Here is a 27,166-nt window from a genome sequence, read left to right on the forward strand (position 1 = left end):
AAAGTGCGGAACCATTTGTACGCATAGGGAAACATTTTATTATGGCAATCTATATCGAATTCACTTGTTTATTAGCGGCGTGATAGTATTTTGCTGATGAATAAGTAGAACAACACACAATTATCAGTCTGGACCCCCTGTTGAACATGTTTGAACATGAAATCTTTCGCGCCGCTCGTGAAGTGACGCAATAGAATGTTCTGGAATTTTCAAACGGCTAGCATAGAAAGCATGACTTCATAATTCGAAGTAGCGCTCATTTCCCCCAATCAGAAGTGAATAAAAACAAGCTATTTCGACACGTTACAAAAAAAAACAAGTATTTATTTCAAGCTCTGATTTTTTGTTGCTCATTTTGCCTGACTACGTTGCTATTTTGAGAAATATTTTAGCAATTATAGTTACTGATATTAACCGTTATTTGTGAACGGATATTATAAACGTTTGTTTATATTTGTTGGAGTTAGATTGAAAATGGTTGCAGTTACGGGAATATGCACCTTCCCAGAAAGGTAAGCCACGAATAATTGTTTGTTATTATTTTTTACTGTGTTGAAGGAGCTTCTATGACAAGAGATGAAAAAATTGCCGTGGCTTTTTATAAAATTATGCGGCATTTTCTGAAATTAGTAGGCTGGTTGGCTTCAATTTTGACCATAAAACAAAATTCCACCGATTGATTCGAAGTAGACTGCTTCAGGTTCCTACCTGTGCAAGCTCGCAATTCTGGAAGGTAAGGTCTTATTTTGCTGGATATGGAATATGTATGTCATTTTTGTAATTCTTAGTTCGGTAACTTTATTGGGGAAGTGTAAACATCAATGAGAAGTTAATGAGGTTGACGATGTGAACCGTGTACAATTATTTGGTTGTAGCTCCAAGTTTGATTTTCAATTGCTCTCAAACAAAGTTTGTAGCAATTATATTAGTCCTGCGGGCTTTTTTATGCGGTTTCTGGATCTTTTCTATTCTCCCCCCATTACTATATAACCAGTCATTTTGCAACCCCTGAAAAGTACTTTTTGGTAACTAGAGATACTTTACTTCAGTGATAGTAATTTGCCTGAACAATTAAATTCTATGGATTTTTGCTTACAATTGTGGAAAAATTAGTGCCAAAAACCATGGCTGACTCTCATAACTTTCGTCCTCAAAAAAGTAAAGCCTGGAGTGAATTAATTGGCTTAACAGCTCTCTTAGAACCTTACTCCTTACTAGTCTCTAAGTATGCGATTCAATGAAACTGTTTTGAGACATTAATTCTGCTGCTTTCGAGATTTTAAGATTTTAGTAACAAAAGGTTAGGAAATAAATGGTCCGGAATTTGAAATTTAACCATCCACTCCTACCGGAAGTTTTGTTAACTGCTACGAAACAACGTTTGTAGCAATAATTTATGTCCCGTTGGGCTTTTTATTTGATTTTTTGCTTGACCGTTTTTCGGCTGGCCTTGAGTGAAAACTAAATAGAAACTCAGTCGTAAACGGCTGAGCAAGCAATCCCTGATCTGCTTTAGCGAGAATTTTGAGCCAACAAAACACTAACTGTGACAACCAACAAAATGTAACAGTTAAGGATAATATGTTCCAATGATTCACATCTGTTGGCATTTCAGTCAAAAAGTTAAGTTGACATTTTAGACATTCGTGTTAGCCGGCTAAAACTAAATAATTCAGGAAAGGAGCCCAATTTGGGTATTTTTAGCTTTCTTGGTAAATAAAAAATCCTTCTTTTAAGGTTCTTTTTCGTTTGATTTTTATCACACATTTATAGAAGACAACTCTCTGCTGGTTGTGTCGTGCTCAATTGCTCTCGAAAAAAAATGAAATTTCTCCCATTCATAATTTTAAACTGCCGTCGCTGTTTAATTTAAATGAAGTCTTTGTGGTCGAAATTAAACTCTATTAGCATAACGTTAAACTCTTTTAGTGTCCAATATTTTTTTTTAAAAAAAGTTTTACGCAATTCTCGTTTCTTTCTTGAAAATTTTTAATGGCCGCAAAGCGATAGCTGAAGCTATTATTGGCCTTCTCTTGTTTTTTTTTTAACAATTCAAAGTATTTGAATTGTAATGGGGCGCTGTTTTTAAGATCTGTTCACACATTTTCATGATTTTTAAAGTCAAATTGGAGTGATGATTTTGGTCACGCCGAAACAGGAAGTGGAGCGAAAAAGCGAGTGGTTTTGCGGTGTGAAATTTGTTTGCGCTAATTTTAAAGTGGACTGAGAAAAGGATGTTTGAAGAAAAATGCGCTTTCTCTCTAGTTATTTTTTCACGTGCGGCATTTTGACTTCAATTGTTTACTATTTTCTTCAACGTATTTGATCTAATTTTTTTCTAAATGGTTTTGCCAATTCAATCATAGTCCATTTTTGGGGTCACGTTTTTTGTTTGATCAGTGAAAATTATTGGAATTGTGTCAGGAGTTTGTCCTGCTATGTGTTTATTTCGCCAAGAGTTTTTTAACGTCCCAATCAGTTCAAATATGCTTTTTGTTCATTCGTTCATGCAATTTCAACTGAATTACGACCGAGACATCATTTTTTTTCTAGAGGAGAAATTTTACAACGCAATTTATTTGGATTATATTGGTGAGCTGTCTTTTAAGTTCCGTTATCAGTTTTTTTTCAGCGTTTAGAGTGGTGATTTTAATGAGTGAGTAGTAAAGGGAGCGAAAAGGCGAGTAGATTTGAAGCGTGATTTTTTTCAAAGCTTACCTTTCAATTGCAGTTATCAGTTAATTTATGAACAATTATTAGGTTGTTGAGAATTATTTGTTCACGTGATGTTTTCAGTGTATCGCTTCTTGAGTGCTATTAATATAATACGTATGTTTTCTAACGGTGGCTAGTTGAAACTGATTGAACTCTTTGACCGACAGCTAATGGTTTTGTTAAAATTCCATAGTAGTTGTCATGTTATTGAATATTCGTTTGCCCCTTTTTAATATTGGGTGTTTCTATTTTGTGTGTTAATATTGAGATTTTTAATAATCAGGTGTTTGAATTTATGAATGTGGGTTTTTGAAGACTTTGACAATATTTGTTCTAAACATATTGAATTGATTTTTTGAGTTTTCAGAGTATTTGTTGTATTTTTGTGATATCGTTTCATCTCTTTAGGGACAGGTCTCATAGGTCACTGTTATGAAAGATTTTATTCGAGACAATTGTTTTAGATTAACTCTAATTCGTTCTTTGAATTTTTGACTTTCCTTCTTTTCAAGAAATATCGATTCTCTCGGGCTTTGCGAGTTTTCTTGCTTCGTTTGTTTCCTTACCGCTTAGCCTCTTTAATGGCAAGCTTCTTTGGTTGCTAAGGATGCCTGAATTAAAGGAATTAATCGTTTCAATTTTTAACTGTTGTTTCTTTGACCTGTCCACTTTTTACTTTCAATACTTGATTTTTTGAGTTTTGTTTGTATTTGTTGTACTTAATATTGTTTTATCACCTAATCTCATTAATGGAAGTTAGCATCGGTTGCTAATGAACAATAGAATTATCTTGAGTAGCTTGAGTTCACAGCAACCTTTTTACGATTGAAACCTGCTTTTTGGAAATGAAAGTTGATCTTTTTGTCCTGTGTTTCTGTTGCGGTATTTTCGCTAAGTCTCAAGAACAATACATTTTTTAGACCTAGTGTGGCTTATTTTTAGTCCCATCGTTTTTTTATTTTATGAAATTCTTTGGTTAAAGCTTGCCAATTTTCTTAAGTTTATCTTGTTTTTGCTTTGTTCAATGATTCCCACAAGGTTTTTTTAATACGTATTTTTTCTGAAGACGTATAGTGTCATTATTATCAGTAATTTGTGTCAGTTATAAGGATTCCTAAAGCACTCTAAACCTTGGAAAATGAAATTTTCTAACTGTTTTCCGTTTTTTTTTTCGTTCATTTCGACTTTGTTGACTCTCTTGGATTGATATTGCTGTAAAATTTTAATCGTAATCTCATTAGTTCAGTCAATTCTTTGGATTGTTGTTCGGGACTTGTCCTTTTATGGTATTTCTTCCTCAAACAAAAATTTGTTTTGCTTTACCTCATTTTGCGCTTTTTCGACATTCTGTGGTAAATTTTTTTGACTTCTCTGTGCTGGTTTAGATCTTTTCTCAATCTGCTCAAAGATTAAACAGCAGTTGCTCACTAAAGCAATTCAAATGAGCCAGTCATTTGAACTGCGAAAAAGTTTTTCATTATTCTTGAAGTTTTATATGTTGTGGTTAAAGTTTTTGGCATGTACTTTGGAGGTTCCATTTCACTGTCTCCACTGACTTTCAAATATAATCCCATTATACCTGTTTTTAGGTTTCGCCTTCTTTCGCTTTGTATTGCATTCATTCATCCGAGGTTGTTGTTTTGTGTACTCATTTTGAGGATATGTATAGTCAATGTTCCCAGGAAGTGTTGTAATTTTTTTTATTCTTAAAACACTTGGAAAAAGAGGTTTTCTAATTTTTTTTTCGATTTTTGTTCGTTTGGGTCATGGGCTTTCTTGACTCTCTTAATTTTGTTTTGCTATAAAAATAATAACTGTCAGGTCATTAGTTATTTCAATTCTTTGGTTTGCAGTTGCTCAGCGAAACAATCTAATATTAACGGAGTATTAAATGAAATCAAGAGTATAAACGGGATAAACCCATGAAGCACAATTTTAGATGCGCGTTACTTGAACTTTGTTCTTGAAATTTTTAGTTGCCCTTTCTAATGCATATTGATAGTGATACTAGCCAGCCCCTTATTCTCTAACTAAGAAACAGCAGTATGCTCAAACTATGATTGACATCAAAATGGTTCGCATTTTTGAAAATGTTTTTTTTTTACAAAAATCATTTTTTTTTACTTATTTTCTACTCATTCAATCCAAATCTTCATTATGGGAAACAACGGCGGCTATTTTTTGGCAATCTGTCGGGTTTGTTTTCTAACGGTGCCTACTTGAAATTGTTTGAACTCATTGACGGGCAGCGGATGCTTTTTTTAACTATGGCACTATTTGTTGTCACAAAATATTGAAAATTCGATAGTTGCCTCTTTTTAATATTGGGTGTTTTTAATTTGGATGTTAATATTGGGCTGTTTAATAAATATGTGTCTGAGTTTATGGATACTGGTTTTGAAGACTTTGACAATATTTGTTCTGAATATATATTAATAAGTTTTTGAGTTTTGAAAGTATGTCTTATTGTTTTGTCTCATTGAGACAGGTCTCATAAGTCACTAATATTAAAGATTTTACCCGATTAAGATGTTTTATTTCAATTCTAATTCTTTCTGTGACTTTGACTTTCATTCTTCTCAAGATATATTTTCTCAAGAATTTTTGGGGGTTTTTTATTGCTTAATGTGTTTCCTTATCTCTCAGTTTCCTTGATGACAATTCTCATCGGTTGCTAAGGATGCTTAAATTGCCTCATTAATGGCAGTTTTCGCCAGTTTCTAATAAGTAAAACGTGTATCTGATTAGTTCACAGCAGTAATTTTTAAGATTATGACACCTGCTTTTTGCAAAAAGGTCGATTTTTTTGTCTTAAGTGTTTTTATGGTCTTTTCACTCAGTCACAGGAAACACAATAAATTCTTATTGTCCTTCTAGCGTGGCGTATTTTTAGTCCCAGTGAAAAGTTATTTATCTCTTTTAAAGTTTTACATGCTTTGGTTAATGTTTTGGGTTATAGTTTTAGGTTGGTTTGCGCCACTGGCTTTCAAAGTTTGATAATTGCAATTTTTTTTAGTTTTTGTATCTCTTTGCTTTCTCTGTTTTTGGTTCCCACAAAATTGTTGTAATACGTTCTCATTTTAAGGACGCATTGAGTCAATATTATCAGTAATTTTTGTTATTTCTAAGGATTTTTAATGCACTAAATCTCGGAAAACAAAATGGTCTAATTGTTTTTTCTTTTTTTTTTCGTTATTTTGGCGCATATGGGTTCTGGGGCTTTGTTTACTCTCCTAGATTGATGGTGCTGTAAAATATTCGTCGAAAGGTCATTAGTTGAGTCATTTCTGTGGATTGTTATTCAGGATTTCTTGTGCTGTTTTTTCATTCGCGTGATTAAGTTTTTGGTCAGACATGACTCTCCAGAGACTTCCGCACTCTGAAATTGACCTTTTCTTTACTTCAATTCAAAGAGATAAGTTCAAGTAACTGCGTGGCATTCTTATTGAAGTGTATTTGAGGGCAGCAAGAAGTTAAACAGATTCTTAATCAAAACATAACATCTCGGCATTTAATCAAAGAAGTTTCTTTTTTTTTGGTCTGATTTTTTTAACTACATTTATGAGACTGCAGATCTACATAGCTATTGCGGTTATTTTCTGGCAATCTGCAAGCTATGTTTTTCGCCTGTTCAAGATTTTTTTTTTCATTTATTGTTGCTTCATTTATGGTTGTCTTGTTTGTCTTCTCGTTTTTTAATGTGAAAGATTTGAAAAATATATATTGTAGTTCCGCAGGCATGAAATTGATTCGTTGTTCGAATAGAGCATTACTAGCCCCTTTACTTCAAATTCCCCGGGCAGTGCTAAGATGAGTTTTTTTATAGAATTTTTCTGGTCTGTGACGTGATTTAACAGATGCGGGTTCCCAAAGTCTCAAATAAATGCTTTCAAAATGTGCTTCAAAATAAGGAACCAGTTGCTTCAATTACATTTCAAAAGCATTTTTTGCTATTCTTTTTCACTGCCACCAAGTGATAGCTAGGGCCATCATCGGCTTTCTTGTAGTTTTTACGACTCGAAGAGGCGTGTCTGAGTTGGTTTTTTTTTACCGGAAGTACTTTTTGTTAAAACAGCGTTTTGACTTTAAAACGAATGAGTTAATTTGTGCGAGAACCAATTTCTCTGCGCTCAGTGAATTAATTTTTCATTTTGAAGGGTTATGAGAGAATGGCTCTTATGAATAACATTTGTTTTACCAAATTGGCTCAATTTTGTTGCTTGTAATTTTTTTTTCAAGAATTAGTTTTTGATTGATTCTGAATCAATTTTTAATCTCTGAAATTGATACCACAGTTTTGTTCGAGAGCCGCATAATGCGTTTAAAGTGTAAAGTGCGCATCTTTCTCAATTATTTGATTAATTTCCGGGTTATTTTGCTAATCTTTTGATATTTGTGCGGACTTCTTAAATAAACGGCGTACGCAGCGACTTTCTTTTCATAATTCATGCATTGAACTGCTGTTTAACGTGATGTCTTTGTTTTAAAAAAAGGTATGCACTAATTCGACATTCGTCGTTTTTCAACATTTCCTGACTAGACTTTAGTCAGGCATTTTAGTTTCGGGTTATTTTTATTTGAAATCCTTTTTTGGGCATAAATATTCGAATTTCAGTAGACTTGTTTCATAAATGTAATATAAACAATATTTTGACCATTTTTGCAAAAAAAAATTTGTTTTATGCTTTAAATATTCAACTTGATTTTTTAATATTTAGACACGAGGCAATGTTACTTTGCTTAGCCTTTAATGCTTAACAGTGAAATTTCCAGGTTTTTATGCTTTATTTTTTCAATTTGATTTTAATTTTCAGAAGTTAGAGGTAGTGCTTTTGTTTATTTTTCTTTGCAATGTACCTTTTTTGCACACTCTAGCTTGTATCGTTCTAGCATTCTCCTGTGACCAATAATCTTTCTCGGTCTGCTTTTATCAGTTGATAAGAAAACTAATATTTTTAGCCTTTTCCTTAGATTTTTTTTTTCAAATTTTGTTGGTTGTAATTTTATTTAATATAATGCAGAACTCCCATTCTACTGTAAATATTACTCAATGTTTTGGCTGACTTTCAGTTTCAGCTAATGTACTTGGCGCTAAGTTTTGTTCATAAACAGTGTTTGGATTTTGAGGCTTTCTCTGCCTTTCATGATGAGATTCAAGTTTCCAATATTTTGAGTTCATTTCGACTATTGTATCTCCAAGAGAAAATTACATCATTATTTTGACTTAACTACTGTGACGCGCAAAAACTAATTGCCTTTATTTTTCATTATTCTATTAACCAAAATTACTGTAATATCGTGTGCTGCGTTCTGTGATTAAATTTTTGACTGCGAATTGTTTTTGAAAGAGTGGTGCATATAGGTCAGCATCCGTTTTTCATTCATATGGACTCAGTATCTCATTCATATGGTCCATATATAATCATATTTGGGTACGTATCTATATGCGTACCCACTTCTGTTTACGCATATCTCCTGGTTAACTTGTTATAAATTTATCAGGGTCAAATAGTGCACTTTCGTCGCGATAACATCTCAGCACTTTTAATGAGCCAAAGGCTCCGACGTCCCAAACCTCAAATTAACACAGATTGAGATCAGCTTACTCCTGTTTGCTTATTTTGACGCATGTCACTTGAGCTTATTAATAACTGATCATAAATTATTTCTCGCTCTCTCTCTCATTTTAGCTCCATTGGTTTAATTCCATATTAGGAGCCGAAAAGACTAAGCGATTAGGTCTCACAGCAATACAAATTTTTTTTTTTTTTGGTTTCAATATAAACATATAGAGATCATTTGAAAGAGCAGGTTACATCTGTAACACAGTGCGTCGTAGAAATTATGACCAATATCTTTCAAGCGTAGCTATCGTCAGTTCAGTATTAATTCGTTTCATCAATAGAATTATAAACGGAAGGACAAATAAGTACAATATTTCTGCATGAAAAGGACCATTTCAACGCAACTGTTATATATATATATATATATATATATATATATATATATATTTATATATTTATATATATATATATATATATATATATATATATATATATCTTTATAGTTTATAGTGTTGATTGCTCTGAAGCTATTTGTTTTAGCAGAAGTTCTGTAATTTTTTTAGTCTTTAAGAATTTATCAAATCTTAAATAACAAAATACGAAAGGCAGTCTATCTGTGCTTCAATTGTCGGACAATTGAGACAATATTTTGGATTAACGGGTTCGGAATACTACGTGCAATGCAGATTAGCGGGCCACTTTGTTCTGTTAACAAGTACTTCAGATACTATCTGATCTTGCGAAAACTAAAAATTAGATTTTAATTTGGCAAACAAATATAGAGATAAGTCGAGCTGTAGCTCAGTGCTGCTTTATGATGATAGGATGATAGACAATTTTTTCTGCATATGATTATTTTCTAGGGACAAAAAAGGGTTGCCGTGTCTGTTAGTGCTTGCGTGAATGGACCTATGTGCGTGTCATTTTGTCTGTCTTGGCTGTTTATGTATCAACTGTTTGCCTGTCACATAACAAAATCATAATGCGTGTGCTGTTTGAATGCAACGTGGTCCATTTTTTCCACGCACTCAGGCGTATATGGGAACAGATTGAAACTATGACAGGATTATTGGGGACCCAAATTTGAGGTGGTTTTACTGCCTGCCAATTTGAAGGAGGTTTAGCCTAAATAACACACACCTTATGTTTAGATGACATCTTTTCTGTCGCTCCAATGAGAATGAGAGAGAAAATGACAAGATCCCCTTTTTATGAGATATTGTTCAGTCCCTTTAAACGTTTGATCACAACAAACAGCCAGCATGTTCGCCACGTTTTGATCGTCTTGCGTCGCAGCTGTGTTAGATCCCTTATAAGGAAACCCCGCCGTGCGATTCTCAAGGTATATTAACACGTGAATTACCATTCAATCAAACAGTGTTTAGGTGAAAACGTACCAAACAGACGACGTGTCAGAAAATCGAAAAGTCCGTTTTATTATCTATCGATACATCGACTGTCAGTAGGAAAAGTTTTTCACAATATTATTGGACCCAAAAGTGTATAATGAAAGGAGCAAGCAGAAATTAGCCTTTTTTGTTGCCAAGATATATTCTGAAATATGTTCATTGATATGGGATTAGTTGAGGATTCGGTTAATTGAGGTATTTTGTAGTTGGGGAGCCTATGGAAGCCTCGTGCTAACTAATCCCCCTTAGTGAGTGTGAAATATGTATGAGGATAGAGACACATGCGTTGTTTGTACCCCGTATGTTGGAGGTCTGAATTGTTCTTTTGAAGCTCCAGATAGTTTGAGGGAAAGTTTAGTTCTATTAATTCATAATATTTTGTTGCGCTCAACATAAACCTTCCTTGCCTTCAAGTTAACCTCAACTTAACAATAGAGAAGGCATGTTTAGTACGTGTTTGCCCCGCCAGTTGGTTTCGTAACCCTCATTAGCCGACTTCAAATATAACAGAAAAGATAAAAATGAGATTACTATTTGGCGATTTGGCATTTGTTTTGTCCCTGTTTTTCAATTTGATAGTGAGTTTGTAACCTAAACGAGATCTTAAAAGAACAAAAAATGAATTTGAAAAGATTTTTCGAAGTTCGATTTTGAGATAATCTATATTATCCATTTTTGAATTGTCAATATTTACCTCACCTCTACCCATGTTAATACACAATTTGGGTATTCTTAAAGTCGGATAACAGGGAATGATATTTAAACAGTCGGCGTAGTGATACAACTGTGAGGGTGTTTTTCTAGCATTGATTGGTGGGTATTCTGCTTATTAACCAAGTGGTAGTTAGCAAGTTTTGTTTATTGTGGCAGTGAATTTAAGTGAGTTTGTGTTTACACCTGACTGGCTTCAGGTTAGGTAAGTTTCAGGGATAATTTATTATTTTTCTACCACTGCTTTCATGTTACAATCCTCCCTATTCCTCAATGTTATCTTGTCAAATTAAATCAACCCACTTGTTCAATTTCGGGTACCCTCTCTCCCCCCGTGTGTGCCAGTCCAAATTGATCAATGGCAATCGCTTAGTTTTTATGTGACTATTAATAGGTGCGGGCATTCCAACCCAATTATGCATTTGTTGGTACCGGGGGTGGTCGTGGCTAGTCGTGAATGGAATTTATGAATGGAAATTTGGGAACGGTTGTTCCGTCACTTTCTAAAAATAACTATCACCTGAACAAGTTTGAACATGATACTGCTCAACTGTTGAAAGATAAGGCTTTCACTTATTTTCAAGCTCGCTCCAATTTTCTCCAAAGACGAGAGTTAAAAGCGTTACGCTCTGATTAAAAAAACACGTTGTACCAAATATTTTCATAGTTTGAGTTAATTTGTTTCGATAATCTGACAGCTTTTTTCCTGTTATTTCATGACGTACAAGGAGGAGACCTATATTAGACTGCATTGCGCATAATAGACAAAATATTCTGCACGAACACATCTAAATTTATATTAACAAAAGATTTTGTTCTTTACACAAGTATGAGCTGCAATTGTGACGTGTTTCTTACGTATTGTTTTGGAATTAAAGCACAATCAAGTGATCTAAATGTTTTTTTTTCTTCTGACCTTAGATTTCTTTCTACTCAAGATCAAATGGGTACCAGATATATGCCACTGCCGAGAAAGCCAAATTTTTGATAATTTTGGTTAAGCAAACAACGCATTTTTTTTACTCAAGTAAACAGGAACGCATGAGAAACTTTGCACGAGACTAAGTTTGAGAGTTTTGGCTCATTTGTATTGAATGTTTGGTAGTTGGGATGGCTAGGGAAAGTAGAGCGCTGTCTTTTTTCAACAGCTGGTAGAGAGGTAATGACTTCCAAGTTTTTTTTAAAACCGTTGACTTCTCTTTTCACAAGAAGTAAAGTAAAATGCCGGTTCGATTTGCTGTTTAACATAATTGAAGACCATAGAGGAGATAGTAATGATTTCTTTTTCATAGTTTTTTCTCTTGAATTTCTGGTGAAGTATACTAATTGCAATGCATTTGTTTTATCGCTTAGTATATACTGGTGTCTGAGTTGAACTGTGGGCAACTAATGATTTTGCTGACTTTGACACTACAGGTTATCATTATTTTTTTAAAAGTTTTGTCCATTTGCTTTTCTTCAGGTTGTCTTGTTTATGAGTGCCAAAACTGTCTCATCGAGGTTCCAGCGAGTTCTATTTAGACTTAAATATTGTTCTCAGTTTTTGTGATTTCCAGTTTCTGTCCTGGAGTACTTTGAAACTATATGTTTCGTTTAAAAATATAATAAAAATTTTTCAGTTTTGGTTAAAGCTGTTTTTTCATAGTCTTGGTCGTGAAATTTTCTGGATTTCAGTACCGCAATAAAGGAAACTTAATAATGGCTCGAGTTAAGTGTTAATGGTTGTTATGACGGGAAAATTAACATTTTCAAGAAATATTGGTGAAATTAGTGTTCTGGCCTTTTTTGTTCTTTTTTTGTTGTCTTTTCCTTCAATCTCATTAATTAATGTATTCTTAAGTCAAAAATGAGGCATATGTGAATCTCAATTTCCTTTTCAATTGAAAATTGATCAAATATTTAAAGTTGTCGCAATTTAATTTTGTAGTAATATGGAGTGTTTTTAAGTTTTGACTGTGTTTACTTGGACACAGTGTTCTAAGAAATTGAGTCCTTGAGTTCTGAGCATTTTTTGTTGTCCTTGAATTTCATTTGAAGTGTTCATAGTTCAATAAGGAGGCATATTTGAATTTAAGCATCCATTTCCATTGAGAGCTTCTTGTAGATATAAAATTGACGCCATTTAATTGCGTGAGGTTTGGAGAAATTTTTACAATGGGGCTTATAAATTCTTCTGATTGCTTAGAAGACTAACTGGTTTTTCAGGGACGTATGGATGAATTTTTGAATGTTTCCATTTGACATCAAATGGTTTTCAGATTTTGTTTCAAAAATAATAGATTTGGGAAAATTCCTTTTTATTTTATCGACTGGTAAACCAATCTAATTTGGAAGATGTCTTTCTGGCTTTCTTTCAAACCTCTGCGGTTGTTATCAGTCGTTACAGTTTTTGAAATTCGCTTGTTATTGCTTTTTCAAGTTTGAGCACCAAATTTTTTTTAGAGAAATTCGATTTTTAAGATGCTTTGTTTCAAATATGTGTTTATTTCATAACTAGTTTTTGGGTGACCTCTATTTGAATTCGCGTTCTCGTTTAATGACTATAAGTGAGTGGAAAGTTGATTATTTTTTCATCTTTTGCACTCTCATAAATCTATTGGAGCTACAAGAATCTAAGCGAAGGAGCTGTTACTCCTGATACTTAAGTTTGAAATTCAGTTTGAAACGGGATGAATGTCGATTTCGGGCTCTCATTTGTCGTTGTTTGATAAAAATTAGTTGTTCACTTAATAGTTTTCTTATATAATGGAGAATTTGCGTTAGAATTGCTTTGATGTCTGTGACATCATTTGTCCTAGTTTTCATGGTTGTAATATGAAGAAAATTGATCTCACTGATATTCAACTTTTTTTTGTATGCCTTTTTGTCCTTTCTTAAGATTCGGTCAGTTTAATTAAAATTTAGAGTTCTTGAGTCTAGCAAATATAACGTGTTCGTCTTAATGTTGGAAGGCTGCCGTTCGAATTTTTTTATGGGTAACTGTTGATTCTCATATAGTTTCGTATTTACTGATTCCAAATACTGTGAAGTCTCGTTGAAGTTCCAACGAGATCTAATGAATCTATATCGTGTGTCTCTTTGATTGTTTGCGGTTTTGATTATTTTAAAACAATTTGTTTTTGTTAATTTTATTTGGTTAAGTTTTCTTTTCTGCAGTTTTATATTTTGAGTAGTGAAATATCTCAATTATTGCGGTGATGACATAGAAGAACGTTATGAATAGTTAGAGCTCATAGTTTATAGTTTTAATGTCTCGACACTAATAGTTTTTGAAGTGAGTTTTGAGTTCTGGCCGGTTTTGTTGGTTTTTTTGTTGTCTTGCCCTTCAAGCTCATTCATTAAAGTTTTCAGAAGTCAATGATTTTGAATTTAAATTTAAAAACCGATATTGAAAAAACTTCTGTCTTTCAATATTTTGATGGCGCGTAAATGAATCTCACTAGCAGAAAGACTGGCTTCCGCATAGTCAAACCTCAGGTTTTTCACTTGTGTTTTTAAATTAATTAAAAATCTTTTGGTAGAAAAATTTTTTTGATGAATTCTAAGGCAAATATTAGGTACTTCATTTGTGATATACCTAGTTACCTCGGGATTATGTAGCTTGGGTAACATCTGTTTTGTTTTGATCTGATTTTGTATTCTCAAATTAGGGTTCAAATTTCAGAGGTCCTTCTCTATTGCTCGGGATAAATGTTAATTTTTGAAACATTCCTGACCTTCTTTTTCTCAGTTAGTTCAGATGTTCACATCACACAAACTACGGATTTTTTATCCTTAAAAGAGCTCGGATGTAACAAGTCATCTGTTTGCTCCAACTTAAGACTTATAAACATGCTCAAAAGTTATTGTTCTGATCCCACTTGTGGGGGGAAGCAACTATATACTCAAATTGGTTTTTTTTGTTCAGACAGTTTTGGCCGATCGATATATTCATCGCAGAGAAATGTGAGTGGTATCATTAAAAAGCTAGTCCAGCGTAGAATTTGAAAGTAAAAAGTTGTTTCTAAATTTCTTTTTTTTTCGAGGAGTTATCGAGGTTTAAGATTTCATGTGAACACGGGATATTTGTATTTGGTTCATTTTTTTCACTTTTTGCGTAATTTTTGTTCGAATTAACATTTGTTCTAGAAAAATTTACTTCAAAATTATCTTTCACGCCACAAATGTATCAAATTGGTGTTCCTAATAGACAAAAGGCGATTAAAAAGACCTGTTCCGTTAATGACAAACCTTATTTACAGTCCAATGATGGCCAATGAACAGAAAATTAGCCTTCAATCCATCGCTCATATTTTTTTGGTTTCGACTGTGTTCGTGATTTTTAATGAAATTTTTTTCTTTTTCAGATGCTACTAAATTTTTCAAGTCATATGCCATAGACTTGTTGACAAAAAGTGCAATAGTCTTCCTAATGAGTATTAAGTGAACCTATCTAGTGCTTTGAGTGGACAGCTAATGGCTGTTAAGACTTTAAAAAGAAGTTTTTGAATATTTTTTTTCTGAACGTTAGCCGTTCTTAAACCTATTTTTGCGAACTCCAAGTCAGGCTCAGTAATGGCAGGACCCCCAACTTTTTTACTGCAACCTAAATTAATCTGGCTAGCTGTTTTGTCTTCAATTATTGGTTTTATCACTTCGATGCGACGAGTTTTCGTATATTTCTTTTGAATTTTTGGATTTTTTTTCATAATTTTGTTTCCTTGGGAATCTTATCACATTTTCCTAATGTTGATTTTTCCCATTGGCTCAGAGATGACGTTAAAAGATTGATGGATAAAGTTTCCATAGAAAAGCTTGTGGACTAAATGGTTTTGACACTTTCTCGCAATTTTCTAATGAATTTTTGGTTTTTGCCTGTATTTGTTTTTGTTATCATAGTTATATAGACTTATTCTGAGGCATTTTTCCCACTGAGGCATAACGTAGCGTATTTATTGTCTTCCGTTCACAGCTATTAACTTGAATGTCATTGAGACTATGGGTTTTCTCAAAGATTTCGTGAATTTAAAATATTTGTTCATATATGTTGATCTTTTGAAGTCTTATAGTTAAAGAAAGAAGGAATCCTATTGCTGTTAAAACTTAGGTGAAAATAGAAACGGTTCTACTGCAAAAGTTCATTTTTATTGGCTTCGATACTTCTGTCTCAGTTTTTTAGGCTTTGCTGTTTTTGCCGTTTTTTTTATGTAGTCGTAAAATGCTGAGAGGTCTCATAAGCTTTTAATTGAGGATTGAATGAATGATATTGCTCTATGCAGTCATTTCATAGCGAGTAGTGTTAAAGTTTATGATATTAATGGTTTTCAATTTTTTATTTTTTCTGTTTATGTTATTTGTATAGTTTTTTTGTATTTTTGTTGTTTTTTTCGTCAATTTGTAACTTATTCTCATCATTGAGAGGTCCCACTCAATTCCTTGTATTTCAAGAAGTAAACTTTCTATTGATATTATGTCGTAACGGATGTTTTGTTTGTTGTACAATATGCGTCTTCATAGATGTTTTGTAACATTTTCCACATTCGCGTAATAACAGAGCCCATTTTTTTCAAATGAGGCTCAAGTGAAATTATTTAATCGTTCAGTATAATTTTCGGTCAATTAGTATAGATAACAATTGAAATTAAAAAACAATTTTTAGATAATAGCTAATGATTTTAATGGCTTCAATAATTTGTGTTTTCGCAGACTGCTTTTAATTTCTTGATATTTTCTGCATCTTTACTCCGTTTCTATCAGTCTTAGTGTAACCAGAGGCAGATTCTACTGGTCTCGTAATGAGTTTTTATTGAATTTATCGAGAAATGATTTGTTAAAAGCTAATGATTTTTAAGATGTTTGAAAATATTTGGTTTAAAAAATGTTGATAGATTTTTGAATTTCACCTCATTTTTTCTTTTTACTTGTTACCTAGTCTCATTAGGGAAAAGTCCCATCTGCTGTATAGTTAAGATAAAAAAATATGCAGTTAAGGTTTTATCTGATTGCATTTTGACGTTGTTTTCTCGGTTCTTTTACATTTAGATATTGCGATTTTGCCGTTAATTCTTAGTTTTGCTTATTTTGTTTGTTTTTTTCTCGTAGTCTTTTTTCTGGCAGATCTTGTGAGTGCTGTAATGAGGCATGGCTTTATGTAATTAAATTAGTAGTTTGGATGTGAAACGATTTTTTAAAACTTAATTATCTATTTTTGGTTATCTCTTCATCATTTGGTTGACAATTATGTCAAAAATGTAGATCAGCTCGGTTTGGAACATCATGTGCAAACGCACATTAACGAGCCTCCTTGTTAGCACTCTTGAACTTCATGAAAATTTTTAATCTATATGTATTGAGTCGTGTCTTTCGCATCAAACGAGAAAGGAAAGTTTTAACACGATTCCTCCGGTCTATCCTTCCGGTCTAACACGATTCCTCCGGTCTAACACGATTCCTCCGGTCTAACACGATCCTTCGGTCTATTTACTTTCGCTTTTGTGAACGGACGAGAAGTTTGCCATTGACAAGTTGGCTGACGTCGCACGTATTTATGTACTAAAACTCAAAATTGGAAAAGATTTTTTCAAAATTTAGTAGAGCCATCATAAACAATTAATTGCTTACATCGGATGGGAAATTTTTGGTTCCAAATTATTCATATATATATATATATATATATATATATATATATATATATATAACAGTTGCGTTGAAATGGTCATTTTCATGCAGAAATATTGTACTTATTTGTCCTTCCGTTTATAATTCTATTGATGAAACGAATTAATACTGAACTGACGATAGCTACGCTTGAAAGATATTGGTCATAATTTCTACGACGCACTGTGTTACAGATGTAACCTGCTCTTTCAAATGATCTCTATATGTTTATATTGAAACCAAAAAAAAAAAAAATTTGTATTGCTGTGAGACCTAATCGCTTAGTCTTTTCGGCTCCTAATATGGAATTAAACCAATGGAGCTAAAATGAGAGAGAGAGCGAGAAATAATTTATGATCAGTTATTAATAAGCTCAAGTGACATGCGTCAAAATAAGCAAACAGGAGTAAGCTGATCTCAATCTGTGTTAATTTGAGGTTTGGGACGTCGGAGCCTTTGGCTCATTAAAAGTGCTGAGATGTTATCGCGACGAAAGTGCACTATTTGACCCTGATAAATTTATAACAAGTTAACCAGGAGATATGCGTAAACAGAAGTGGGTACGCATATAGATACAACTGGCTTTATCAAATACACAAAAGAGATTTAAGAGTCGCCGAGCTTCTTCTATAATCCGAGAGCTAATGCTCCTAAAACCCATTTCTCATGCGCACTATTGCTCGATTTTAAGCCCCTCCTAGCTTTAATTGAAACCTTTCTCAGAATCATAACCTTCTGGTTTAGTAGGTAATATCTAAATAATCTTGAATGTTTGAGGCATTGTGAGTTTATAATACTGTCAAAGCAACTCCTCAGATCTGAGACGCGCGACGGATTAAGCGGTAACAGTTCAACAATTTGATAAAGTTCAATAATTTGGGTTTTGTCTAAAGAGTTTCTGGAACTAATTTTCTAAGTTAGAGATACACGCCACTTCTCACTTTGGTTTTTGTCATTTGAGACAGGCAGAGAAAAACATTCCTTGCAACATTTTTGGCAACATTCCTTGTGAGTTTTTGAGACGATGCGCTTTTTTAAAATAAAATTTACAATTTTCAGTTTATAGTTTTACAATTTTCATTTACAGTTTATAGTTTCAGAATTGGAAACAAATTTGGGTGCGTTTCAATTAAGAGGGGATCACGTTTGATCATGTTCACTCAGATTGATTCCTCTTCACTTTAAAACACTTTATTTACTTCAGATTATATCGACTATTTATTTAGACTAGCGGCAATTAACTCGACAGCAAAACAAGTGAATCAAAACTATCGGGCTGTTATTTTCTCCTGTGCTCTATGCTGAGTAATTAATTGCTCATCGAGAAACCACTTCAAAATCAACATCTGCCGCTATCCCCCTTTTAACCCATCTCAAGTAGGGCTAGGGTTTCTTGAAATCCTTTGAAGAGCAGTTCAGTCTAGTTTAATTGCTCAAAGTCAAAGCATTTAAAAGCCGAACAATGATTCATTATAATTAAGAGTTGCTAAATTTACTTTAAGCTTTTTGTTTATTCGGCTAGGTAACACTTCTTGATTTTTGACTAATTGCAAATGGCGAATTTTAATCAAGAAAATCTTCGCGCCTCACGAATTGTTTGTTTTTGTTAAAATTAGGCATATTTTTCCTTAGGTTTTGATTTTTTTCTGATTCCGTTTATGACCAAAAATCTGGAAAAATCTGTTATCCGGCCTTTTCTGCGGCATAATTTCAAAATGAATTTGAATCGAAACTGTTTGTCAATACTATTGGTCTTTTTTTAACATCTTTACATTTCCCTAAATTCCAGAAGAAACGTTTGTCTTTTCAGCTGAAGAAAATGTTTGAAATTATATTCATGTGCTGCAATTTATTGTCAGTTTTAAACATAGAGGGGAGGCATTGTTTGTTGAAATAGAGTTTAATTTTTAATTCCAAAAGCGTCTCCTCTAACAAAAAGGAAAATAGTTGTTCGGCGCTGCTTTTGTTCCTTGTTTTAAACACGCACATTTTAAATTTGTAGTCCTACGCGCGTTTGTCTCTATTGCTTTTGCCTTCAATTTTTTTCACTCCCCTCAAATAGTATTGTTATTTTTTCCTCGATTAGTCATCGCGCGCGCCGGTCGAGTTAGCAAGTTATAGTCCCGTTTAGAAATTGTTATTTAGAATTTATCTTAACATACAAATAACAAATAATTGCAGAGACGACGTCGTTGCCGCCGCGTTTTCTGATTGGCTGAAAGGTGCGCAAATTAGCAGATTTGTCTATTTCTTCTGCTCTATAGCTAAAATAGTCAGATACTACTTTCACATACAGTAGCACTTTTCCAAAATAGCACTATTACTTCTGGTGCTTTTGTGTGTTGCGAATATTACTACTACTACTACTACTACTGAAGACTTGCTTTATAGTTAAGTTACTAAAATGGAAAATTTGATCAGTTTCCTTTTCAAAGCTAGTTACTGACATAGACATTAAACGACGCAATTAGCAGTATCAACTGCTTTAGTTTTTTCACGTTTACTAATTGGGAATTTTTTGCATTTTCCTGTTTTAGCCAAATCGTACAATTCGTAGACTCGTGTTTTCGAAAATGCAAAAGGACACGACAAATAAACGAGTAGCTGAAATTCCGAGTCGCCAGTATTTCTTAAACCCTGAGACAATCTTTTGCCCAAATTACTTGTTCACACATTCACCCAGCACTGCCCAAAGTTACCCGAAGGTACTTCCTTGGTGTGAAAATTCGAGACAAGCTTCAGCGAGAAGCAGAAAATTGACTTGGAATCTTACAATGACTTCTGTGGTGCTTTACTTCTACTGTGCTTTAATACTAATGTTGAGTTGTGTGCCTGTGCAATTAGTTCACGCGTGGGACCCTAACGAGCACCAGATCAACACTTTGGAGACTACTTTCTACGTGTCTGAGATGCAGGAGATTAACACACTAGTCTACAACCTCAAGGATTCCATGAACTGGGCTGAGGAGTAAGTGAAAAGCTAACATACTTGTTTCTCCTCTTTTATCTATCCACCTAGCTAAGCGCTCTTTCCAAGCATTCAAACTTCTATTTTTGAGTTATAACTTTTTGAAACGTAATTGAAACCTTTTTGGTCGATCACAGCCGATGTTAGAACAAAACAACTCAATCCTTAAAATTTCAGACAAGCGTGTTAATGATTAACTTGATAGTCTGAATTTCCAAGGATTGAGTTGTTTTGTTCTAACATCGGCTCTGATCGACCGAAAAAGTTTCATCCTTGTATTGCAACTCTTTCTCTTCTAGAAAGAGTTACATTTTACTGAGCAGTTAAAGCTGTAACATTTTTACTTCCTTACAAGTGCATTAATTAAGGAAACTGAACCGTACAAAACATTACAGAATTTGGAAGTGCTGAAATAAAAACTGATTTAGGCAACTTGATGAAAAATGCCTGATTGAATATCTGTCACCTTTGAACAGCAGCTAGTCTTTAAGTTCTATTAGTTTTTTTATAAACGCAAGAAGTTAAACAATATTGATTTCAATTGTTCAGTAGGTTTCTGAGTAAGTTTTGTGAATAAGTTTAGAGGAAGTTTTCACCTGATTTTTTGGATGTCATACACAAGTTAGAAATTCATCCATTTACCAATTGGTATGTTGTTTCCGAGGTGAGAATTGTGTTAGGTGGTTTTCACAAATGGAGCTTTATAAGTTTTTCTGACCCGGATTTATAATAGAGAAGTTAAAATTGAACGCGTTGGTTTTTTTATTCCAGAAAAAGACACTTAACTATAGTTAACCCTAGTCTACTGTTTTCACTGTATTTCATAACTGCCTATTGTATCAGAAGCCAGCTGTTAATGCCTAAAGTCTTTAGCAATTAGATATCAGATTTTTTCACAAACAGTTATTATTCACTTGGAAGTACGTCTAGAGCTAAGAATTTTTCTTAAAAAAATGTTTTTTGTTAATGTCAGCCTTTCGAATATTCAGGTAAAGATTTTTCTATGGTAGTTGCTTGTTAGAATGGAAATCTTGTTACGGTAAGCTAACTGATAAATTTTTCGAGAATTTTGAAAATATGGAGTTTCATCGGTACCGATTATGAAACGTGGTTAAGCTTTTGATTTTTTGAGAAAAGTGGACAATGTGTTGAATATTTTGGGTTATTGCTAGCATCTATTTATTTGGGTGTTTGTGACTATGTAGGCCCTACACATTCAGCATGCGAGATGTGAGCACACACTTCAGAGTGAACAAAGATGGTCAGATAAATCTGGTGAGGAGAATAGACTACGAGAGCACACCTAAGGAGAAGTTCTCAGTCAACGTCTTCAATAAAGTCACTAACATACAGGTCAGTCCTTGACTGTTACTAAACTTTAATCCTTATCATTATTTAATGTCTCTTCGGGGCTGAGGGTTATATCAGAAAACTTAGGTACGCAAATATAACAGCAACAAATTTTACTGATTTCTTCCTTTTCTTTTGGAGATTTTTTGTTTGGAAGGAGTGTTTTTCAGAGTTTGCCCTCAAAAATAGGGCTCTGCTCGAATGGGGCTGACACACAAATCATTAAATCTTTGCATATATTGTTTATTCTTTTGAAAAGCGACAAATTTTAGTTTTGATCAATGTTATGAATCTACCGTTATGAATAATGTAATAGCCCAGTTTGTTGTACGAAAAGCTGAAAATTTGAAAGTTAATCAAAGATGTTGTGTAATGGTAGGTGCCCCAATCAATCATTGTCTTGAGGTACTAGGTTCGAGTCCTCTAGGTTAACTGGTTTCTCTGAAACAAAACGAGCTTAAAATTGGTGTAGTTTTAAGATTAAATGGAATCTATGACTAGCTGAGATATTTATAACTGTCTCGCCCATTGAGCGGGGAAGTGTTTACTCGATGTAGGAACCGTTGATTATATACCTGTGATCTCTTGACTGATTACACTTCCAGACGTAAATAAGTGTTTTTATTAAGGTTTCATGGAAAAAATGATTGTTGTTGTGTTAGGAGTTCTATGTAAACGTAATGGCAGATGTGTTTGATGTGAACGAACACACTCCCACATTCACACACCAGCAGACGGAGAGAGTGTTCGACACCACCCCCAAAGTGGGAGAGTTTGTCATCCAAGTCACAGCCACCGACAAAGACACTGGTCAGTCTACACTCGCTACATTAAACAGAGCTCAAAATCAATACTCATTTTGGAAGTAATTGTGATGCCTGAAATTGAAAGTACTGAAATTGGTTCACGCTAAGAGCAGTTTAATTGATTGATTTTAAGGTCTTATCAATATTTTGTCCAAAATTCTGAAGGGAGATACCTGATTTTCAAATGTTTCACTTCCTTCTCTTGAATTTGGTATTCAATTTTGATAGTGTGGCTAGTTGTAGTCTATATAAACGCCTTGTAGATAGTTTTATGAACAGCTCTGAAACTTGCTTTAAACTGAACTGCTCTGAAATCAACAAAATCGTGAAATCACTTTTTTGAACGTTTTAGGTTTGGCAACTATTGTTTTAGCGCTAAGAAGGGATTATTTTGTACGTTTTTTAAACGTTGAGATGACTAAATTAGAAGTGTAAATTCGGTGCCATCGTATATGGAAGGAGGAGTGTGACTAAGTTGATAAGTTAGTTTGTGTTGTTATTGCAGATGATGTGCCAAAGCTTCAATACTCCCTAGAGAACGAAGAGGACAACTTTGCAATAGACAAACACTCCGGTCACATCACAGTCAAGAGACCTCTGGTACCTTACAATGCACACAACAGGCCGCCACACTACTCCAATGGGGTGGAGCCATTATACCATAGGTATCCACAAGGTCAAGGTCACGACCAGTCAGCCGAAGGAAGGCAAGAGCTTTTACATTTGTGCCTCTTTGTTGTTTTGACATAATAAGTCCGATTTCTCTTGAAGATAATATAATGTGTGCATGCCCTACCCACATATGAAAATTTTGATTCCGACTGAACTATGTATTAGTTTAGATAATTTCCCGCCGTCGCCCACAATTTACTGAAAAATTTTATTTAAACAAGATTGTTCACCTCTCTAATTTCACCTTCTAACTTCTGCGTTTTGAAAAGAATAAAATTTCGAATCTTTCATGTGAAACAGACATGTTTTTGGTTTTATTTAGAAAAAATTGCATTTGTTTTGTTTCTTCTAAAAACTATGTGTTGATTGTTCAGGTATTCAGTGTATCGTCTGGAAGTTCACGTGTCTGACGGTATGAATGACAACAAGTGTGAAGTAACAGTAAAGGTACCGGTGGAGGTCAAACGCAATTCCAACAATGGACCAGACTGGTCTGGCGAGGAGTCCAACGGCAACAATAACAACTTCCAGGCTATCTCTGCTGAGAAGGATAAGCCAACTCGCATCAACCCTCCAGTCTTACACACTCCTACGCAGAACAACGAGTTAGCCACTTTAAACATCCTAGCTCTTTTTTGGCTATTTTTGTTGACTTTGTAATTTTTTTCAGCGCCGTTGTTAGCGTGATATTGACCTGTCTGGTGTACTTGGTTTTTTTTACTATGTTCAGTTTTTCATCAAAATTGTGAGTTATGATAGATAACGATTTCTCCCTATTGTTTAATACATGCGCTGAAAAATGCTCAAACATAAATTTTAAGCTCATCTGCTGTGACGAGATTTTAACCTTCATAGCATGAATTCTTCCGTTTCGGCCGCTTAAGTGATCTAATTTGAGATGAAAATAGTACCAGGTGTGTGACCTATTTTGAAGACGTCTGGACTACACCTAATTTGTAGCAATTACCGATTTGTCATTCTGTAGTTTTATGAGAGATTGCAAGTAAGAGTGGAGACGCCCTGTCTCTTTCTTGATGAAGACTAGAGGTGCCTAGATTGGACTGGCACTGGGATCTCCAGTAGTTTATGACCTCCATCGCCTTTTATTGAGACAATTATGAGATCCAAATAGCTGTTATCAAGTCGATGATTTACAAATTCGTAACAGCAGTGACAACAGGACAACAGAACATTGCCTGGCCGTTTCTTCAGTATTATCTAGTTGTAACAATTAAAATCATATCCTAGTCATCTTTTAACCACTATCAGTGCGCATCTGCTCCATGATTTTTTAATGTTTTTCTTTAGTTAACGCCATGTTCACACTGGTCATAGTAACTTAATGAATCATAGACGTCTACTCTAGTTAGAACTGTTTTCACGATATAATGCGTTATTTTTAAAAACGCGAACTTGATGTCCCATTCTTACAGCATGTGCATTGTTTACAATAATAGTGTCGCAACATCAATAGTCATAAACGCTCGTATGTCACATGACACACCAAAACAACCTCAAAACACACCAGAGGTCGTCTTATCACACAAATACACACTCGCTCGAACTTATAAATATAAGTGCCCCCTAGCGATTAGAGACTTTTGCAAACTTAACAAACAGGTGCGCGATGGTTTGCTCAAGTGCTCACGGGGGACTGTTTGAGTCTGAGTGACATAGGCGAGGCAGGCAATCGTTTCTCTTAAAACTGCTCAGCATCCTGATTTAATACATATCTCGAGTAGAGTTTGGTGTAAACAATTTGGTCAGGGGATTAGCTAACTAAGTCTACCCTAGGTGAGGTGAAGTGGAAACAACACATAAACGCACAGTCACTTATCAAAGTCACAGTCATGAGTTTATAATGGCGCATGACGTAATTATAAACATGCAAACATCTACCGCCTTGTTCCTCTTGGATTTACAGACTGCTTGCTATATGTATCGTATCAACCTATTTAATAAATTCCATTGTCTCATATTGTATACTAGTCTAGCCGTAAGTTGTTTAAAATGATCTTTTCAGCAACGTAAGCGAATGAGTTCAAATCCTTATCAAAAGGTATTTGGATGTCCGCTAGACAAGATAGTACAAATTTTGTACCAGAAAGTAGGTCACGTAGCAGCTGAAAGTAAACTTTCATAGTAACATTAAAAAACTCTTTTGGGTGACCCAATCGGCAGGTTGTGATGTTGTCCGGATTCCCTGGACTGAATTTAGAACAGTCAATAAAGACTTCTCTTTGTATTGTTTGATAGTCGGTAACAGTAAATTACTCTGTTTTTCTTTATTGCCTATTTTTGTTGTTTTAATCTCTGTCATATGTCCCTGGTATTGAGAAAGAAACTTAGAAAAAGAAGAGATACTAAATGCAGGGGATTCCTGCTGTGACCAGGCACTCGAGAACCAACGTGAACAACCACACATCAAACCTCACTTCAGTTTGCCTTGCGGGACGTATGTCGTTAGACATACGCGCTTTATGTCCCCCATAGCGAACAAACAAATGAACAAAGACAACTTACTGCTGAAAAGCGTTAACGTCCTAATACATGAAACCTTATGATCAAACAACGTAAAATGTGTCACATTCCAAGCCACACACCTAAAGAAAACTGGAAAACAAAAGCAAAGCATTAAGTTAATTTTTAGTTATTATATCGCTTCGATTAGATGTACACTGATTGTTTTTCTTTTGTGTATAGGACAGAAGAAACTTAAGTACAAAGTTTGAAATAATCCCTGTTAAGAGGCTTGGGTATGTATCTTGAATAGTTGGCAACAATCGGGTCAGCCAGGCACCTGTTCTGAACATTACAGCATTAGGGCTGTGTCTGTGAGAACTAATAGCACAGATATGAGTAAGTGAAGTTGCGTAGGGGTGTGAGTTCAATTCCAACAGCTACGTTTGAGATTTACGATACAATTGTGTACCACACACCCCTAGTTCACCCATCTACCTATTTTAAATATACCTTTTGACTATTTGCAATTTGTTTACAACCAATTTGCCGGCTATGTATCACTCAATTGTTATTTACTATTGTGCCCTGCCAACAGATTAACTAGCAAAATAGTAACAAGACAAAACAAGCATCTTCAAAGTTGTGCAAAATCAAAAATGTAACAAAAAAAGAAGTCGGATTTTGGACATTGTCCAAATGTTGGTCCAAACTGCATTAAGACGGTCATGACTAAAAAGTTCATATTTTAAGTTAAACCTTTTTTCACAGCATACTATAAGACTGTATTGCTATTTTGAAATTTTTTCGGCGAATCCGTGGTAACAGAAAGTCGGATAAAATAATTTTAAAAAAGTACTTTGAACTTTTTTTTAGTTTTAGACCGCTTATATGAGCATGGCACAGGTTATTGCTTCACTTTTTGCCTTATTAACCGATAAAGACTCATCCTTTAAAGAGATCATTAAGTCCTTCCTACGAAATCCAAAAAGGAAGATTAATTTTGATGTTTTTACAACTCTAGGTTTGCTATTTGTTCACGCGCTTTGAGAGCACTACTCATGATGACAAATGCTTCCGCGGGATGACCTAATTATTACGTAATCCCAATCTCAAAAACACCTGCATCCTTTATTATTAAGCTTGATACTCGCTTAGTTATTACGCAATATTTAATTCCCGCTCTCCGCTTATCCACATACAATTTGTGGATCAATTTAAAATGAAAAACATCAACACACAATATTTGATTTGCTTTGCTGAAATAGCAACTTGTTCACGCACGTTCAATTATGTCACGCCTATCCATAAATGGATACAGCCGTGAGCCTTTCAGTTGAGGCAATACGCGACTGGCTAATAAGAAAGTGCGTGTGATTATAGAGGTCGCTGCTAGAGGCAGTGTAATAAACATCAAAGGATTAATTTGGGAAGCAATACTCCTGATTGGGCTTTGAAGTCGTGGTCCGTGCGTAGACATACACATGTACATAGCTATATAGTAATCTTTTGCGGATATGGTCAGGGGAACCGGGGGCACTGGGTAGATATGGGTTATAAACCGCCTTAAAGGCAGATATCCCTTCAAAGGAAAATTATTAATGCCATTATTAACGAAAAACAAAAATTTATTCGTGTGGAACTTCGTGAATGCAGTCTTGTATTAAAAAGTAGGGGTGTAGGGAGGAGCCATAAGCGCCATTAATTTCTCAGCATTTTTTTCGCAAGCAAATAATTCTATTCTGAACGTATGCGGTGTCGGTTCACTACTCTTAAAGCAAGTTTAAAAAATAGTGAATTTGGATTTCTGGAAGTGTTTTTGGTAAATATTTTTTTTTGTATTTCTCAGTCTATTGAATTACGCACTGAGAGTAA

The 27,166-nt window shown here is 34.3% G+C and overlaps 1 protein-coding gene across 2 annotated transcripts in view; it reads left to right on the forward strand.

The window, feature by feature from the left end:
* The first annotated feature begins 260 nt into the window (after positions 1-260).
* LOC142358585 (uncharacterized) overlaps positions 261-27,166 on the forward strand; it is a 34,626-nt gene continuing 7,720 nt past the window's right edge. The window contains exons 1-6 of one of the 2 annotated variants that reach the window (XM_075410009.1): positions 261-512; positions 19,573-20,003; positions 21,209-21,356; positions 22,016-22,163; positions 22,665-22,866; positions 23,206-23,436. In XM_075410009.1, the coding sequence (XP_075266124.1) occupies positions 495-512; positions 19,573-20,003; positions 21,209-21,356; positions 22,016-22,163; positions 22,665-22,866; positions 23,206-23,436 (1,178 nt within the window). In that variant the 5' untranslated portion in view covers positions 261-494. Of the gene's footprint in view, positions 513-9,456; positions 9,622-19,572; positions 20,004-21,208; positions 21,357-22,015; positions 22,164-22,664; positions 22,867-23,205; positions 23,437-27,166 lie in introns of those variants that run through there. The other variant, XM_075410008.1, reaches the window with a different exon arrangement.

Source organism: Convolutriloba macropyga, chromosome 2 (genome assembly GCF_964194025.1).
Source record: "Convolutriloba macropyga chromosome 2, txConMacr16.3, whole genome shotgun sequence".
Lineage (NCBI taxonomy): Eukaryota > Metazoa > Xenacoelomorpha > Acoela > Convolutidae > Convolutriloba > Convolutriloba macropyga.